At 38.8% G+C, this 18,676-nt stretch overlaps 1 protein-coding gene and 1 pseudogene across 1 annotated transcript; one reads left to right on the top strand and one right to left on the bottom strand.

Annotated features, from left to right (window-relative positions):
- The first annotated feature begins 1,423 nt into the window (after window positions 1-1,423).
- Window positions 1,424-3,619, top strand: LOC127119816 (uncharacterized; annotated as a pseudogene).
- A 3,853-nt stretch (window positions 3,620-7,472) lies between these two features.
- On the bottom strand, window positions 7,473-8,483 carry LOC127123488 (uncharacterized). Its single transcript, XM_051053701.1, has 2 exons — window positions 8,405-8,483; window positions 7,473-8,017 (listed from the first exon to the last, which is right to left on the bottom strand). Exons 1-2 carry the CDS (start codon window positions 8,481-8,483, stop codon window positions 7,473-7,475), a joined length of 624 nt encoding a protein of 207 aa, XP_050909658.1.
- Between the last annotated feature and the right edge of the window lie 10,193 nt (window positions 8,484-18,676).

Here is an 18,676-nt window from a genome sequence, read left to right as displayed (position 1 = left end):
TTATATCTGGATACAATAGAATCATCGTTCCTAGATTCACAATGCTTTGTTGAGGAAGTGGAGGTATAGATGGTTGATTAATTGCTTCTCGAGCAACAATGACAACTTAATAAACAATGGCAGATCAAGTAGCTTTAGATCCAACCATCACTGAGAAACATAGGAATTTAAGATCTGGAAGTTTGAAGAAATTGAAGTTGAAACAATGTTTGATTGGATCTAATGTGAAGGAACTTCATGTTCGATTATGAATGATCTTCATTCAATGACTTGTGGAGGTTACAGACTGACAAATCAGATAGCGAATGTTTGAGCATGGAAATCATAGGAATCATAAGTTTATTCCCGCAAACGGTGTCACTGTTCTGTTATGGAACCAAAAATGGATTGATGATCGGAAGTGATGGTGAATCTGAGCTTTTAGCACAGCGGAATAGGATACCCCAAAAAAATTTCCTCCCCTTCTCACTTTTCATCTGACATTTGGCTTGAGACTTATATGCACTCATTCATGCCAAATACATGTGCATCATCCATTCATATTAGCACTTTGTTAGCTGGAGATTTCGACCATTAGGTTGAAGTTCTTTGAAAATATTATGTTTTGGAGAATAATATAAAAATGGCTTTGTGAAGCTATTTATTAAATCCTTTTCTTGGGAGAAATGACCTTTTTGTTGAAGCTTAAGACTTAGAAGATTTTAGGATCTCCACAAGTTCTCTTCGACATCGGCGTTTGGCAGATTCGAAGCTTCGAGCGGGAAAGATTTGAAATTCAAACGAAGTAGTTTCGTCAGGCGAATGCGTGGAAGCATCTGAGACACGCAGCGCTTGAAAACGTCGAACGTGGCAATCATCTGTGTAGAGACCGTTAGGGTCGAATTATTATAAATAGGAATCTTACTTTTTAGATTTCGTGTGTTCAAACAGATATACAAAATTCACTAAAAATACTCAAAGTACCGGAGCGAGAGAAAAGAGTCTTTGCTGAAAATGTATGTATGAAGAACACCATGATTACATTTCATGTTATCTTTTTAATGCAAGTTACTTAAATTAAACCATTTACTGTCTTTATTTCTATTTAAGCCTTCTGTTGAATTGCCTTTATCTTCAAAGTCTTTCATCATTGCTTTTACCTTTACATTTACATTTCGCCAAACCTTTATTTCCAGCACCTTTTCAAACTTAGAACATTTTACTTCAAGTTATTTATCTTTACTTTTGCCAATTACCTTTGTTATCTTTAAAAAAGCCTTTTTACAGAATTACTGTCATTTATCCTTTATCTTTAAAGTCATAAGCCTTTAGATTTCGTTTAGAGTTTATTGTCGAAACATCTTTTACTTTGTATCATTAACGCTAGATAAAGAACCCTAATTACCATTCATAAACTAGAAACAAACTTAATCATGAATCAAATCACCATAACACTAGTTCTTGAGACACATGTCCTAGGATCAAGCTAGTCGATCATGTAAGTTACTGAGATTAATAATATTGGAGGACTAGCGGTTGTTTGTCAGAAATTACTGGTAAACAAATTGGCACGCCCAGTGGGACGGTGTCAAAAGAACTGTTAATTATAATAGTTTGCTTTACTTTTACAATACAAAATTGTTGTTATTCTTTTGAGTTAAAAAATCATAGTGTTGCATGAACCTTAGAAGTGGTAAGATAGCCAACAATTCGCAACCTATAACCAAAAGAAAATACACAAAAAGATGGTTAATACAACCAGTCAAGGGGAACAATTTCCTCCCCAGGGAACAGGCACAGTCGGAACAAGTTCGATTGATGCATCCACTGAGATCCCTAATACACAGGCCATACCAACATCTGGATCCATGACCTTAAATAATTCGACAACAATGCCTATTATGTCAAGCGTAGCAGACGTTTCTGCAAGTTCAATCCCTGGCCCATTTTCGACAATTGTCAGAGCCCAACCAACACATACTACCCCTAGGCCACCGGGATTTGAGAATTTTAGGCCTTGGAGAGAATACCCATATGGAATGCCATCTACTTCCATGGCAGGACTTCAAAATAATACTTCCATATATACTCAACCCCATAATACGGTTGTTTCGCCAATTCAAAATTCTGGTTCTGGAATGCCAGTTCGACAGGAAGTCCCTAAAGAACAACCTAGGAGAGTAATGATGGTTAATAGAGACCAGGATGCAGACGAAGTAATTCATAGGGTTAGGCAAGAAAACATGATGGAAAATAACATAACTACTATGATAGAGAGAATCATGGCCCGTAATGGTCTGAACACAGGACTTCGACGACCAAATTATACCTCTCCTTTATCAGAATACGTCCTACAAACTGAATTACCAAGGGGTTGTAAAATCCCTAAGTTCACCAAATTCTCAGGGGACACTAGTGAATCCACTATAGAACACATAGCCAGATACATGACTGAGGCAGGGGATTTGACAAACAGTGAGAACCTAAGAATGAAATATTTCAGCAGTTCTTTAACGAAGAACGCCTTCACGTGGTTTACAACTTTGCCACCAAATTCCATAGATACTTGGCCTCATTTGGAGAGATTATTTCATGAACAATTCTACATGGGGCAAACTAAGATAAGTCTTAAGGAATTAGCCAGTATTAAAAGAAAATTCACTGAACCTATAAATGATTATCTGAATAGGTTCCGTTTGTTGAAATCTAGATGATTTACAGTAGTGCCTGAACATGAATTGGTCGAAATGACCGTTGGAGGGTTAGACTATTCCATTAGGAAAAAGTTATATACCCAGTATCTAAGAGATATGGCCCAATTAGCAGACATGGTTCGACAGGTTGAATGTTTAAAAGCTGAAAAGGCCAGAGCGAATAAGAATTATAAGAAAGAAATGGTTGCTTATGTCGAAGTCGGAGATGAGGAATCTGAAATCTCTAATGACCCTTATGGTCTCGAGGAATTCGAAGTAGATTTGGCTGAATTAAAAGAAGTACCACCTTATGCTTGTAAATTACTTACACCTTCGAATGGCAGGAACCCTGTCGAAACTAAAAAGAATGATGGATTTCCTAAAAAGACTTACACATTTGATGTTACCAAATGTGATGAAATCTTCGATTTATTAGTAAAAGATGGCGAAATGATAGTTCCTCATAATACCAAAATTCCTCCGTTAGAACAACGGAAGAAAAAAGGCTTATGTAAATATCACAAATTTTTAGGCCATAAAACCTCACAATGCTTTCTTTTCAGGGATCTTATTCAGAACGCAATTAAGGATGGCCGCCTCAAGTTCGCTGACAGGGGGAGAAACCAGATGAAGGTTGACGCTGACCCCCTTAACATTGCTGACACAAATTATGTTGAACCTGTCGAAATCAACATGATTGACATGGTGGAAGTGGAGGCTGTGAAGGAAACATGAACTAAAGGTTATATGCTAGTTGGAAAGCAGACTACTGATGGCCAAAATAATGATGTTCCCTTTGGAATTTATGTCGAAGGTGAACAGGTTGCTGATGTCGAACCAAAGGCCATTGAAGGTCTTAATGGGAAGGTAACTGAGGGCCTAAGGAAGAAATTTGAGGAAATTTCAATCGTTGATGGCGCCAATCTAGGTGTCAACATGGTGGATTTGAACCCCCCCCCCCCCCCCCCCAAGAGATGGAGGAAGTGGGGAGGTGTCTGAAGATAGAGCAAGAGGAAATGCAGTTTGGCTATCCCAAAGCCAATGAGAGCCTACGTGAAGACCTTTGGAGGTGTCACAAAAGAAATCATGACATGTTGTTGTGCCCAAGGTGTAGCATCATGATGTGTCGAAGGGTGGCTGAGGACTATGAAAGATGGCAACGAACTAAGACTGAGAGAAATTGGAGAAAGGAAAGCCAACTACTGAAGGTGTATCCCAAGCCTGGAGAAAGCCTTCTTGGTTTTATTGTGCGTTGCTACAAGTACGAAACAGAATGCTTGATGTGTTCCAGATGTGGGGTAGTTTACAACAGGGAATTGGCTAAAGCGTTCGAGAGAATTCCATCTAACCAAGGTTGGGATGGACACGGAGGTAACCCAAATATGTACATATTCGACAAGAGGGGAGTTCCTAGGAGGCAAGACAACCCTCACCCAAGGGCGAAAAGAGTTACGTTTAAGCTTCCGGCATAAGTCCCTGAGGACAAATGGACTCAGGTGGGGTCGAAGAAGGGAAAGTGGAAAAGTTTTGAGGATGGAGGAAGAACCTCTTGGGCTTATAGAAAACAGTTCCAGGCATCTAAGAGAGAGGCTATCAGACTGGAGAACTACAAAGGAAAGAATCCCATGTCAAGGTCCCAGGGGAGAAGACATCAGAGGTTGAGGAAGGCTGAAAGGGAGATGACTTCGAGGGAGATTGGAGAATCCAGCAATAGCAAGGTCCCCTCAAATGTTACAAATTCGACCAAACCCCCTGTAGGAAGGAAGTTGTTTTCATCCGAAAACAAAAACACAAATCAGAAAGTTCAGAAGGAACAAATAAGGGAGGAAGAAATGCTCACTGACGACTTTGAGTCTGACGGAGTGTCATCTGTTAATATAAATTGCAATGTGGTATCAGTTCTGCCATACGAATATAATCAGGAGACGGAGATTGAAGACAATGAGGAAGTAGATGATTTGGAGATGGCGAAGCATAAACCTGTGTGTTACTATGTTCTCAACAACGACACTGCCGAAGAGCAGAATGCTCTTTTTGAAAGGCCTCACCAAGGGATGCAAAACCATCTCAAGCCCCTATACATTAGAGCTAAAGTTGAACATGTGGGGTTGTAGCGGGGTATTCGTTACCTTTAGATTTATTGACTAAATCAAGAGTAAGCATATAATTTGAGTCGCCACCGCACTTTTATTTATCCAAAGGAAAGGTTAAAAAGCGAACAAAAACCAAGTAAGAAGTTTTATCAAATCAAAAAATAATAAAAAGGTCAGAGATCTGGGTAAGGGGGTTGGTTATGAAATGGGAAGGTTTTAAGCACCCAAAACATCCTTAGTACTCTAAGGGAGCCCTTTTTGCAAGTATGTATTGTAGGTTGGTATTTGTGAAAATATTTGTGCAAACAAGATTGGGGAGATGAGAAAAGAATATACATTATATTTACAATTTTGTTGTTTGAATGGATAAACCCATTGCCTACGTACCATCACAAAGGTAGGATCAAAACCTCGTAGTTCGGGGTAAAAATCTCAAAATATTGGTGAATTGATTTGATCAAAAGCCTTAAGGTCTTTTGTTATCAAAGGGAGAAAACTCAACCTAAACCAACAATCCACCATGTGAGGAGAGCTTCAACATACCAGTGAGGGATCCACCCTATAATAAGTATGGAAGACTTATAGTCCAATCACTAAGGATAAGGTGAGGTTTACATCAACCACTATGATAACTCAAACATATGGCTAATGTTTATGAAAACAGGTTTTAACAAAGATGTCCATTGGAACCACAAAAATCACTTGAAGTGAGTTGTATTTACAAGTTAGAAGTATTCACAAAATGAGTCAAAGTATGATTAAGATTCATTTACAATGAGTATTAATGAAATTTTTTTGGAAAATCAAAGGCATAAGGCCTAGGTTTCTAGTTTGAAAATAAAGTCAAAGTTTGCACAAAATGAGTTTGGCTTGGGTTAGAGTGGAGAGAAGAATAGAATGACTAGTCCTAAACATGCAAAGATAAGAGAAGAGATAAAACCCTTGGAGTTCCTTTTCTTGAGATCATAAAGATGATTCAAGATGCTCCTTTCCTTTGGACTTAGCAATCACTCAAGCAATCAAACAAATATTATATTCAAGCTCCTAGGATCTCCATTTGGCTTGTCTCTCTTAACTTGGCTACTCATGACAATGGTCCTTCTTACTATCTCAAGATGGAATCCCTATCACACAAGAGCAAACATCAAAAAGTTCACAACACAATAAAAGAAATTGACAAAGAATGAGTTTGGATTAGGGGTCCTTTGAAGTCAACTTTCCAATTTAGCATTCTAAAGGCATGAGGCCTAGTTGCTCTTCAACAAGTTTAGCATTCTAAAGGCATGAGGCCTAGTTGCTCTTGAACTCCTTTAAGAATAGGTAAGGTCCTAATTCTAAGTCCTTTCTCCTTTTTGCATTGGGTTCACAAAGACAAAACAAGCACAAAGCAACAATATATTTATATACAATAATGAGCTCAAATGAGCAAAGGGAAAATGACATAAACATAAAATATGAGCTCAAGTGAGCAAAGGGAAAAGGCAATATGAATAAATGAGCAAGAAAGTAAATTGCATTGAAGTAAATTGCAAGAATTAAATGATTGAATTAAAGTTATTAGTTAGTAGTTAATGTTAGTGTGTCATAAGACAATTTAGCGCTATGTTAAGCAATCGTAAGTGGACTAATGTAGTAGTCACACCTATCTGAGGTCGGTCAATAAAACTATAGACAAATAAACACAAGTTAGAGATCATGACTAGTAAGCCAAACTCCTACAACTTGCCAAAAGAAAAGAAAAGAAAGAAAGCCTTGTATAGATTTTAGGTTTTTTGCTTGACCAAAAAGCAACCTATCTTGGACACAAAGCAACTCACTTGATCTTTGATCAAGTTGAGTTTGATTTGGATCACTTACTGAGGAGGAGAAAAATGATCCCCTCAAGTATGTAAGGTTGACGATGGCTCAAAGAGAATCTTCTTCAGAAAAAACATTTCTGGAGCTTCGTCCCATTCTGGTGCTAGTGCAAACGAAGCATCATATGACGAACTCCTTAAGCAGATGAAGAAGGTTGTTTTTGATGTAGATCTCTTTGAAGAATTGAAGAAGGATGTGGGAGCAAGCTTTGACATAAAGAAGCTGATAAGCAAGATCAACATCACTGCTTGCCCCACTGATATAGGTGAAGCCCTTATCGACATCCAGAACCTCATTGACCAAGTTTGTGTTGAATACCATAGGGAGGTGGATTCCAAAGCAAAGCTTCAATCAACTGAACAAGCTCAAGCTACTGAGTTTGATAACGCCCTTCGAACTTCAAAAGCCTCTGAGGAGTTAGCCGCTTCCAAAAAATCAGTCCAAGCAGAATTCGACACCTATATTACTTTGATACAACTCTGGGAATCTCACATTGCAGAATTGCAGAAGAAGATTTCTGATGCTAAGGCGAAGCAGGCTGCTATCCAAGGCTTGGATAGTACTGAAGCTGATAATCTGGCGAAGCAGAGCGTAGATCACGTCGAAAAGGATACTGCTATGAATGAAGATATTGCACGCCTCAAAGGGGTTCAAGTTGTTGTTCAGTACAAGATAAGCTTGGCGAAGATAAAGTATGACCGAATGAAGGCTACTATCCCTTTCTGATTTTCACTTGTATTCGTTCTATTCGACTTTTGTTTGTTTGTAATTCAATTAAGACAAAGCCATCTTGGCAAAATTTGAAGTTTTAAATATATTCACCATCTTGGCTATGATAGTTCTTTGCTTACTACGTTGTTATGATTTTAACTTCATGCACAAATGGTTTATACTTCTTTAAGTATTTCCCATTTACTTTTAGGATTCTTCGATCCTCTGCTAGTTCTTCTATTTCGTATGCATTATTTGAAAATGCTTTTAAAATTCGAAAAGGTCCTTCCCAATGTGGAGACCATTTTCCTAATGTTTTATTCTTTCGATCCATAGGTAATATAACTTTCCAAACTAAATCATTCATAATGAAAGGTTTACCTTTGACCCTCTTATTGTATGCTCTTGCTACCCTTTCCTTTTGTCTTCTTAATACTTCTAATGCATGCAACCTTTCTTCGTCCAAATCAACTAGTTCATTCATCATCATTTCCCAATATAGGTCAGATGGAATTTCTCCTTGTCTTTGGATTCTCACTGATTGCAAGTAGATTTCGACAGGTAATACTGCATCATGTCCAAATGTAAGTTGGAAAAGTGTAGTGTTAGTAGCTTCTTTAGGGGAGGTTCGACAAGCCCAAAGTGCTTGATCTAAAGTTTTGTGCCAATTTTTTGGCTTCTTCCCTACATGTTTTTTTATTAAACCAATTCTTACTTTATTGGTTGCTTCGATTTGCCCATTGGCTTGAGCATAATAGGGTGTGGATGTTAATAATTTGAAACCCATTTCCTTTGCAAATTCTTGCATCTTTCGACCAGTAAAAATTGATCCTTGATCTGTTGTTATACTTTCTGGGATCCCAAATCTATATAATATTTGCCTTTGAATGAATTCAATGACAGTTTCTTGATCCACATTTACTAAAGGTACTGCTTTGACCCATTTAGTGAAATAGTTAATTCCTACAAGGATGTCCTTTTGACCTTTGGATGAAGTAGGTCGAATTTCCCCAATTAAATCTAATACCCAACCTCTGAAAGGCTAAGGCTTGATAATTGCATGAAGCTCACTTGCAGGAGCATGTTGAATTCCTGCTTGTACTTGACATTCTTGGCAACCCTTAGCGAACTCTATACAATCTTTTAACATGGTGGGTCGATACATTCCATATTTGAAAAGCAATCATTTCATCTTATGGCCTTCCTGGTGTGCTCCACAAGCTCCACTATGTACACTAGATAATGCTAAGTACGCCTCGTTTTCTCCTAAACATTTCAACAGGATCCCTTCAGGGGTTTTCTTGAATAATTCATTCCCCATAAAAACATAAGATAAAGCCCTGTACTTGGTTTTTCTTTCTGTATCTATCGAAGGGTCCTTGAGATAATTAATAATTGGATTCCTCCAATCTGTATCCATTAAGGTATCAATGGTCAGTACTTCAAACTCTTCTTTGTTAGCATATCCTAACTGAGTGCTTTCCAAATCTGTCGGAGACGATCTGGAAGCCATTGCTTTTCCTCTTACTTCGACAAGTTCCTCTAGCTTCTCTTTTAAAATTCTATACCCTGAAGCTATTTGTGCTAAGTCATTAGCTTATTGGTTTTTTATTCTAGGAACATGTTTTATGTGTATATATTCAAAAAAATTGAGCAACCTATTTGCAATGACGAAGTACATAATCAAATTTTCTTTTATACATTTGTACTCTTTCGTTAGTTGCTTAATTACTAATTCTGAGTCTCCTTTAATTTCGACCCTAGTTGCCCCCAATTCCAACAAAGCCTCAAGTCCTGCTGTCGCAGCCTAAAAAAGGAGATGCGAAAAAACAACCGGCGAGAAAGAAATGACAGAAGAGTCGCCACCGTGCGTTATTTATCCCAAAGGAGGGAAAGGAAACGCTCGAAGTAAACCTGGAAAAAAAAAGGAAAAGACAAGGTCTCGCAACCAAATCTTGGGTTCGGGAGTCGATTATGCGAAGGGAAGGTATTAGCACCCCTACGCATCCGTAGTACTCTACGGGATCCACTTTTGTGGTTCTTGTCTAAAGGGCGTGGGTTTATCTAATATACTATCTACTAAAAGAAGGGTCAAAAGAAAATGACTCGCACGGATATCGCATCCACTGCATACGTATCTCATATGAATATGAGAATCAGAGTCTTCGTAGCTCGTCTACCTATGGGTTAAAGAGGAGTGTGCTCGCTAAGACATCGCATCTTATGCCTACATATCTCATCTGGAATGAGAATCAGAGCAAGCCGTAGTTCGGCTAACTACGGGTTAAGGGTTGTGTTTTTTAGATGAACGACGTTACTACGCAATCTACCGGATGCTCGACCTTTGGAGACTTACTCGCCTGTAGTAGAAGGAGTAAACGTGTTCTTAGGAGAAGAAAAATCAATGAGTTTGTTTGGGTTTTAGGAATGCTCATGCAAAAAAGGAAGTCCTAGACGAAGGAACAATGCTACCTTAATTGACATGCAAATGAGAGACTATACGAAGCCTAGCAATCCTATGGGGAGACGATCACACCATACAAAATAAACATGCATAAAGTAAAATACCAACAAGGGGGTTCAAACATATATGGGTAGGGCTTTAGTCAAGAGGGGTCATATCAACCTCGACAAACAAGCCATGGAATAGGTAATCAAATGGGCTCTTAACCACTGACATTGAACGTCAGGGTGAGCAGATCAAAAGGGTAATGAGGATAAGACCTCATAGCTCTTAACCCTGGACAGGGTGAGCTCATGACAAAAAGTGGGGATTCAGAAAGGTGGAACCCTCTCCACTGACTGACCGGACAAAAGATCTTGGGCTTTTGTTCTGAAGCTTCGACATGTAGTGCGAGCATAAAGAACGACACACTGAATAAAGGGGGATTGATTACTAATCCCTTTTATCCGTCAATTGCCTCTTCGGGGAGGTCTTTAGCACTGATGCCTCTTCTTGGAGGTCTTTGGGCACAAAAGTAAACAAACAAAAGAAAACATTGCCTCCTATTGAGGTCTTCCAGCTAAGAAAGCGGTAAAATGCGGGAAAGATAAAGGGATCAAGAGGTCTACCACACGGATAAAGATCCGAAGTAATAACAGCTAAAGAAATAAGAAACCCAGAGATCTCTCGAGCTGGCACCATCAAAGAAAGCAAGTCAATACAGGTAATCAGAATAAATCTCCAAATGGTATCCCACAAATAAAGTGGAATGCCATGCAAGTTATCCTTTCAGGAGTCATGTGAGCCCTCACAAAAAACTCAACAAACAGGTTAGAGTGACAAGATGGGGTGCAATCAAGAGTTGCCCCAAATCAAAATGTAACCACACGAATCATGCCATTAAAATTCACAAAAAGAGCTCACAAAAAGCAACCAAGTGTAGGAGGCCTAAACCTCTTGTCAAACACATGCATCAAAAGGGTATCAAAATTTAAAGTCAGGGGGCAAGGATCCACACATCAAGACATGACATACATACTAAAACATGTGCCCACATGCAAAACCTAACGATACCCACTCTTCCAAATTCACCCATAATACCTCATACATTCAGAAATTTCAGGTTGAAAGTATAAAGTAGTGGAAATAGGGCATACCTGATTGGGGAGGATCGATTGAAATTGAAGTGCACCGTTGGCTTTGCAGAACAATCTTAGGGTTTATATGAGAGGGAATTGGTTCTTTGCAAATGAGTTCCCTTCAGTCTCTGGAGATTGCTCTGAATTAGTTAGAATCTCTCTAGGGTTTTGTCCCAAGGAAACTTCAGAGTGTTTTCAGTTTTCACCAATTCTCCCTCTCTCTCTTTCTTTTTCCTTTACTGAAATTTCAGAATTTATAACCTGATTTTCGTGGCTTTGTGGGCTCAAATGAGAGAGGTTCAAGTCCAAGATTTTTCTGTTATATTTTATTTATTTATTTTTTATATTTATTTATTTATTTATTTCGTTTTTTTTTCGTTTTTTTTTTCCAAAACGCGCGGGCTTCGCCTAGCGAGCATGACAGTTCAAGAGATTCCTCTGAGCGTAGGTGATTCTGGTGGCTTTTCTTGGGACTCGCTAGACGACCCATTCTGCTCGCCTAGCGAGCATGATAGCTCATGAACAAACTTTTGCTCCTTCAAGATTGACGTTTTGACTGATGAATAGACCCCATTTGAACATGTTGGAAGTATCTCAAGCCATTCCCTTGTGTTGACTGATCACCCAGATAGGACCCACAAAGTGTCTTGGATGATATTCAAGCTTCTTGGATCTAATTCCGATTGACATGATGAAATGCAATATGAAATGTTAAATGACCTAAAAATGAATGCATGAATGAGGGGGGAAAATTTTGAGATATTACAGCTGCCCCTATTCAATCAACTGGAGACCCGAAAAGAAGATAGCAGCGGCTTTCACACTTTTGAGGTGTCAAGGGATTGAATACAATAAAAGCCCGAAAATTTGCACTGAAGTGAAGTGAAGTAATAATGCCTGCCAGAATCGGCAAAGAGGTGATCTTGAAAGAAGAATCCGTCTGGTACGGTGAGAGTCAGTCTGAATACCGAAAAAGAATGTTAACCTGGATACCAAAATAAATGGTAACACAGAAATAACCATGGCCTGAATGTTGCTCATTAGTCTGAATACTGGAAATGACTTCGATCTGAACATCGGAAGATATGAGATTATTAATATCGGTCTGAACACCGAGAGGCTGGCCTGAATGCCACAAGTTGCGTCGACCTGAATGTCGGAAACTTCTTCGATCTGAACATCGGAAAACTGGCCTGAACGTCACTTCGATCTGAATACCGGAAACTGGCTTGAATGCCACTTCGGTCTGAATACCGGAAACTGGTCTGAATGCCACAAGTTGCATCGACCTGAATGTCGGAAACTTCTTCGATCTGAACATCGGAAAACTGGCCTGAATGCCGCAAGTTACATCGACCTGAACGTCGGAAACTTCTTCGATCTGAACATCAGAAAACTGGCCTGAATGCCGCAAGTTGCATCGACCTGAACGTCGGAAACTTCTTCGATATGAACATTGGAAAACTGGCCTGAACGCCACTTTGATCGAAATACCGGAGACTGGCCTGAATGTCACTTCGGTCTGAATACCGGAAACTGGCCTGAATGTCACAAGTTGCATCGACCTGAACGTCGGAAACTTCTTCGATCTGAATATCGGAAAATTGGCCTGAATGCCACTTCGGTCTGAATACCGGAAAAACTTCATGCCTGTCAGCATCGGCAGAAATAGGGAAAGATAATAGAGGCGGCGCATGGGCCAATGACACTTGTTGGGGATAATAAAGGTAAGTCATGAACAATCTTCAGTCTGAGTACTGGAAACAACTTCTGACTTATCACTTGGGATACCGAGAATGTTTTATGCTTACATGCGTATGTTTGAATTTTTCAATGGCGTAATGCTCCATGAAAATGGAAATGCTACGCGATTTGGGAGGATGCAATGCAATATGATTCTACATGCAGGGATGCGAAATGCTGGGTAGAATGCCAAGCCGAGGCAGGGGAATCTGCTGGGGAAATGATCACCATTTTTTGGACCCTGACAAGGCTGTTGGAGATGCACAGCGCAAAGAACTCTGTGGGGAAATGTAGCGGTGTATTCGTTACCATTGGAGATATTGACTAAATCCAAGGTAAATCATACAAAGTCGAGTCGCCACCGCACTTCTATTTATCCAAAGGAAAGGTTAGAAAGCGAACAAAAACCTAAAAGTTTTACAAACAAAACTAGTAAAAGAAACAGAGATCTAGGTAAGGGGGTTGGTTATGCAATGGGAAGGTGTTAGGCACCCAAAATATCCTAGGTACTCCTAGGGAGCCCTTTTCACGCTTGTTGCAAGGTTATTGTTTTGTGAAAATTTTTATTTGTGCAAACATGATTGAAGAGATGAGAAAAGAATATACAAGTTTATTTACATTTTGTGTTTGGATGGATAAACCCATTGCCTACGTACCCTCTTATAAAAAGATTAGGATCAAAACCTCGTAGTTCGGGTAAAAAATCTCAAAACAAATGAGTTGATTGATTGGTCCAAAAGCCTTAAGGTCTTTTGTTATCAAAGGGAGAAAACTCAACCTGAAAAACCACAAGTCCACCATGTGAGGATAGCTTCAACATGCTAGTGAGGGGTTAACCCTATAATAAGCATGGAAAACTTATTTTCCATCACTAAGGACAAAGGTGAGTATTACATCTACCACAAAGATAACTCAAACCTAATAGCTAAAGGTTATGAAAAATTTGATTAAGAAGTGGACATGGAACCACAAAATAAATTTGAATGGGTTATATTTACCAATTAGAAGTATGTACAAAAGTGGTCAAAGTTGACTTAAAGATTCAATTCAAAATGAGTGTTATGAAAAGAAAGTTTGAAAATCAAAAGCCTGAGGCTTAGGTTTCTAATGTTGAAAACAAAGTCAAATGTTTGCACAAAAAGGTTTCGGCTTGGGTTAAGATGGAGAGGTGAAGAAAAAGGGTTAAGTTCTAAAGAGAACAAAAAGGTGATGGTTAAAAATGAAACCACACTAGGAGTTCCTCTCTTGAGATCATATAGATGATCCAAGTAAGTTCCCATCCTTTGGAATAAGCAAGCGCAAAGCATAAGCAATCACACAAGTCTCATAAGAGATCCTCAATAAAAGGAAACAGAATGCCAATACATGGACTTACACCCGACTCCTAACAACAAAAACGGAAACAGAATGCCAATACATGGACTTATATCCGACTCCCAACCACCAAAAGGAAACAGAATGCCAATGGACTTATATTCGACTCCCAACCATAACAAACAAACATCAAAAGCAAACACATCAAAAGTTCGCAAGCAAACAATCATCACACACTATATACATACAAGAGGCTCAAACAAAAGGGTAGGCTTTAGTCAAGAGGGGTCATATCAACCTCGACAAACAAGCCAAAATGTACAAGGGTAAGTTGTAGCTCTTAACCACTAACATTGAGAGTTAGGGTGAAGCTGATCAAAATGGAAATGAGGATGAGACCTCATGCTCTTAACCCTGGCCGGGGTGAGCTCATGATAAAGAAAGCGTGGGGATCCAGAAAGTGAGATCCTATTCCACTTGACAGACACTGGACAAAGATCTTGGGTACATGTTCAAAAGCATCAGCACGTAGTGCGAGCATAATGAACGACTCACTGAATAACAGGGGATTGGCTACTAATCCCTTTTATCCGTCAATTGCCTCAACTATGGGAGGTCTTATCAAGTAGCACATGCCTCATCTTGGAGGTCTTTGGCACAATTATAAACAAACACAAACAGAGCCTCTTAAGGAGGACTTGCCAGCAAAATGCCTGCCAAAAAGGTGACAAGACTTCTAGACTACATGGAGTAAGAGGATAACTACCTAAGTGGTGTATCAACCACAATCCAAAGCTCAAGCAAGAGCTAAAAACAAGCAACTAATGTACCTGTACAAAAACTGAACAGTTAATATTTCAGTCAGAAAACCAACAGACAAACAGTGGATCTTTCACAGTTACACAACTCAATGAACAATGCTCAAGCACTCATGAGCTCAAGAACTCAAGCACATCACTTAAGATCCTACAAAACAAACACAAGTTAGAACTCAAATCATTTACATCTCACAAAGTGAGAACAAATCAACCATCAATGCTAAATGTCCAAACCTGAAACACAAAGCACAATTAGTTTATGTACAAAACACTAGTACAAAGACTAAGTTCAAAATCAAACCAAATGATCAAAAAAGAACTCAATCTTTCACATAATGCACATTCAAACATGTCACAAAATGTCCTCAAAAGGACCAGCATCAATTCAAAAAGCAAATATCTCAAATGGCTCATGCTATGCAAGTGACAACAAATGTGCACAAAGTGAACATCCAAATTAAAACAGAAAAGCATGCAAAGGCCTTGATATTTTTTATGCAAGTTTCTCATGTTATGAACAAACAATGTGCAAAAAATCAAATCCAGAAAAGTTCAAATAATAGATGAACAAAAATGCACAAATTGAATGCCAAAAATATGACACAAATTGTCACACTACATCTTCATGTGTCAAAAATAATGATAGCATATGAGAAAAAAAATCAAAACCAGTGTTCAAAAAATCACATCATGAGTGAAGATCAAGCATACAAAAAATCAGATCAATTGGATCAAAGATGAAGATTTCACAAAGCATTGAATGCAACATGTCAAAATAGCACAACTTCAAATCAAAAAATCACAAATAAAAATCCAGCAGACAACAATTCATGAAATTAACATTATAAAAAAACTAGACATCAAAACAAATCTATGAAAAAAATTGGAGTTAATTTGGAGCATTTTTCTATTTTTTATGATTTTTATAAGATGAAAAAAATAATTGACATAACAAAAATAAAATGGAGGGAAAGCATTATTTGAAATAATCCAGAATTAATCAGGACCACACGATCAGGCGCGAAAAAGCAATCAAACGGTCCTCATTTGAACATTAAAACACACCGTTTCACTTAATAAAATCAACATCACACATCAGCAAGTCAAGGCAAGCGTGGCACGGTCAATGCAATCAGGACCAATCAAGCAGACATGCAACAGGCCACATGGAAACACGCCAGCATAAATGAAACGATGCGTTTCATTAAACACATCATCAGCATAATCATCAAGTCAAATGCACACGCAAGCGAGTCAAAGGAAGCATAGCCAATGGATTGAACACGCAGGCGCACATGTGGACGCCACACAAGCAAACCCTAGCAAATAACCAGACGTCGGAGCTGTAGCTCCGGTCGTCTTCTCCGACCAACCAGGCGGTGGCGCCGCCGTGGAAATTTGCAGAAATACACAAACCACACATCAATCGAACCACTCTCTCACAAGGAATCCAAATATCATAATCATTTCAACTAATTCCTCATATAATTTCCAGATCGAACGAAAACATATTTGAAATCAAAACTTGAAGTTCATCATACATGCTCGATATTCATCCATTTTCAATTCTAATTATATCTACATGCTCCAGGCAATGAGATCTACACATTTATGATCATAGAATAACAAAAGGAGATGATGAAATTTTGACTTACTTGAAATGGAGGTTGTTGAAATCGTGTTCTCAAGATCTCTCAAGCTCCAAATCAACTCTACTGCACCTGCCTTGAAGCTTTAAGCAAGAAGAATCATTTGAAAACACCTAGATCCACTTCAATTTCAGAAATCCATCGCCATGAAGATGCACTTGAATTGCTCGAATTCCAGCTCAATTGTCCAAAACAGAGGTTGATTCTTGATCAATGAAGGATGATGATCAAGAATCTTGAAGATTTTTTGGTGTTTGTGTGGAGAAATTGAAGAATCGAAGAGGGAGAAAATTGGAGGGAACTTGAAAATTTGAGATCTGAAAATTCTGTTATCCTGTGATTATGGTTAGAGTTTGGTATTTATATGGCATGCTAATCACACTAAAATCCAAATTAGGCCTTGGCTAAACATGATTAGGGAAATATGGAGCAATTTGCAAAAATGCAAAAAGTGAGCTCATGTGCCATGCTACACGTGCAAAGTCTCATGCAAGGCTTGGAAATCACTCAAAATCAACCAATAATCATGATGGAAATGGTATTTTGCTTGTATCATAAGCCAAATTTGAATTGTGGAAATTCCCTCCAAAATGAACACATGAGAAATGATGAGCATACACACTTTTCCCATGCATGGCAATGTTTCATTTGAAATGTCTTGAACATGAGGAGCATTTTGCAAAAAGAATGGACCAAATTGGAGCTTTGTATCAAAAGTTATGCCATTTTGAATTCCCATGCACACTTTGTGATCAAATGACCATAACTTTTCAACCAATCATCATATGGACATGAATTAGGACTTTTTGGAAATGGGAAACAAAGATCTACAACTTGCATGTTCACCAAAAATCCATTTGAAGCTTCTTTGATGTTGATGAGTCAAGTTGAATGTGGACCAGAAACTTGCCATTTTTGGAAATTTGAAATTACAGGTCATTTTCCATTTTTGGAAACTTTTGCCATGACCTTAAAATCTTCAAGATAGATGTTTGAAATGACAAATAGACTTCATTTGATCATGAATGAGGTGTTTCAAATCATTTCCCCACCTCAAAGCCATCAGTTGACTGCACAGTTGACTCTTTGGTCCTCAGATGACCATAAAATGCTTTGATGAATTTAGGCCTTTATCTCTTGATGAAATGGATCCAAAATGGAACCCTAGCTCATGCAAGCTCTTTGTAATGATCATGTGTTCCTTATACCAAAGAAAATATCTCAGCTCTTGCACAAAGGATCTTCTTGAATCTCTTGACCTGGTGCTTGCTTGAGCTACAAAAAAAATGTAAATGACATATTTTTGTGCTTTTGGTTAGTAAACAAAAAATGAGAAAAGCAATACAATTCAAACATGCCTGGTGATCTCAAACCACTCACAAGAGATCCCTACCCAAAGGGAAAGGAAGCCAAGATGCTCAATGATCCTTGAGGCTATGCAATGCAATGCTATGATGCCATGAAGGATCTTAGGGACAAAATTGGGGTCTTACAGATGCCCCTATTTAAGGTCATTCTAACCGGAGAAGTGAAGGTTAAAATCTTCGTCTCGACGAGGTAGAATGGGCTTAAATAATAACAAAGAGACAAATTTTGATCCCTAAGAGACCTCATAATGCAAATGTATGTATGCAAAACAAACAAGCTCTGTGGGGATATGTGTCCACAAAGAAGAAAAGACAGAAGGAATGACAATCCGTAGGAGTAATCCACTCCATGAAACAGAGACTCTGGGGCTCTCATGGGGATAGAAAAGAAAATGCGTGAGCAGGGCACGACTCAAAACTTGGGGAGTAAATGACTGAAACTGCGTGAGCAAGTTACGACTCGAAACTGGGGAAAAGAGTTTCCAAAGGGAATAAATCCATTGGAAAGACTCAAGCTGACTCAAAGATGCATGTGTTGGGGAATATGCCAACACAACAAAACTATCTGCAATGGATACTTCGGATAAAAATCCGGACTCAGGCTGGGGAAAGATTTGAACAAAACATCCCTGCCGGGGAAAATGTAGGTATTGGGAAAAACGCCAACACAGCAAAACTATCCGCAATGGATACTTCGGATAAAAATCCGGGCAAAAACAATCCACTAAGGGACTTCGCTGGGGATGTCTTAAAAAAGACTCCCTTGGGGAAGCAGCGGAATGAGGTGTTACCGGTTACTGGGTAACAAGCTCAATGAGACATGTGATCTGATCACCGGTATAAGGGTGAAAGAACACCAAGCTCAGGAAG

The sequence above is a fragment of the Lathyrus oleraceus genome, chromosome 2 (genome assembly GCF_024323335.1).
Source record: "Lathyrus oleraceus cultivar Zhongwan6 chromosome 2, CAAS_Psat_ZW6_1.0, whole genome shotgun sequence".
NCBI lineage: Eukaryota > Viridiplantae > Streptophyta > Magnoliopsida > Fabales > Fabaceae > Lathyrus > Lathyrus oleraceus.
Note: the sequence above shows the minus strand (reverse complement) of the source record. Positions and strands in the feature narration are given on the sequence as shown.

Coding starts and splice junctions, on each gene's coding strand:
- LOC127123488 (XM_051053701.1), bottom strand. CDS start 8,483: ATGTTAAAAGATTGTATAGAGTTCGCTAAGGGTTGCCAAGAATGTCAA. Junction 8,018..8,404: donor AATTCAACATGCTCCTGCAA/GTGAGCTTCATG, acceptor AAAAACATGTAG/GGAAGAAGCCAAAAAATTGG.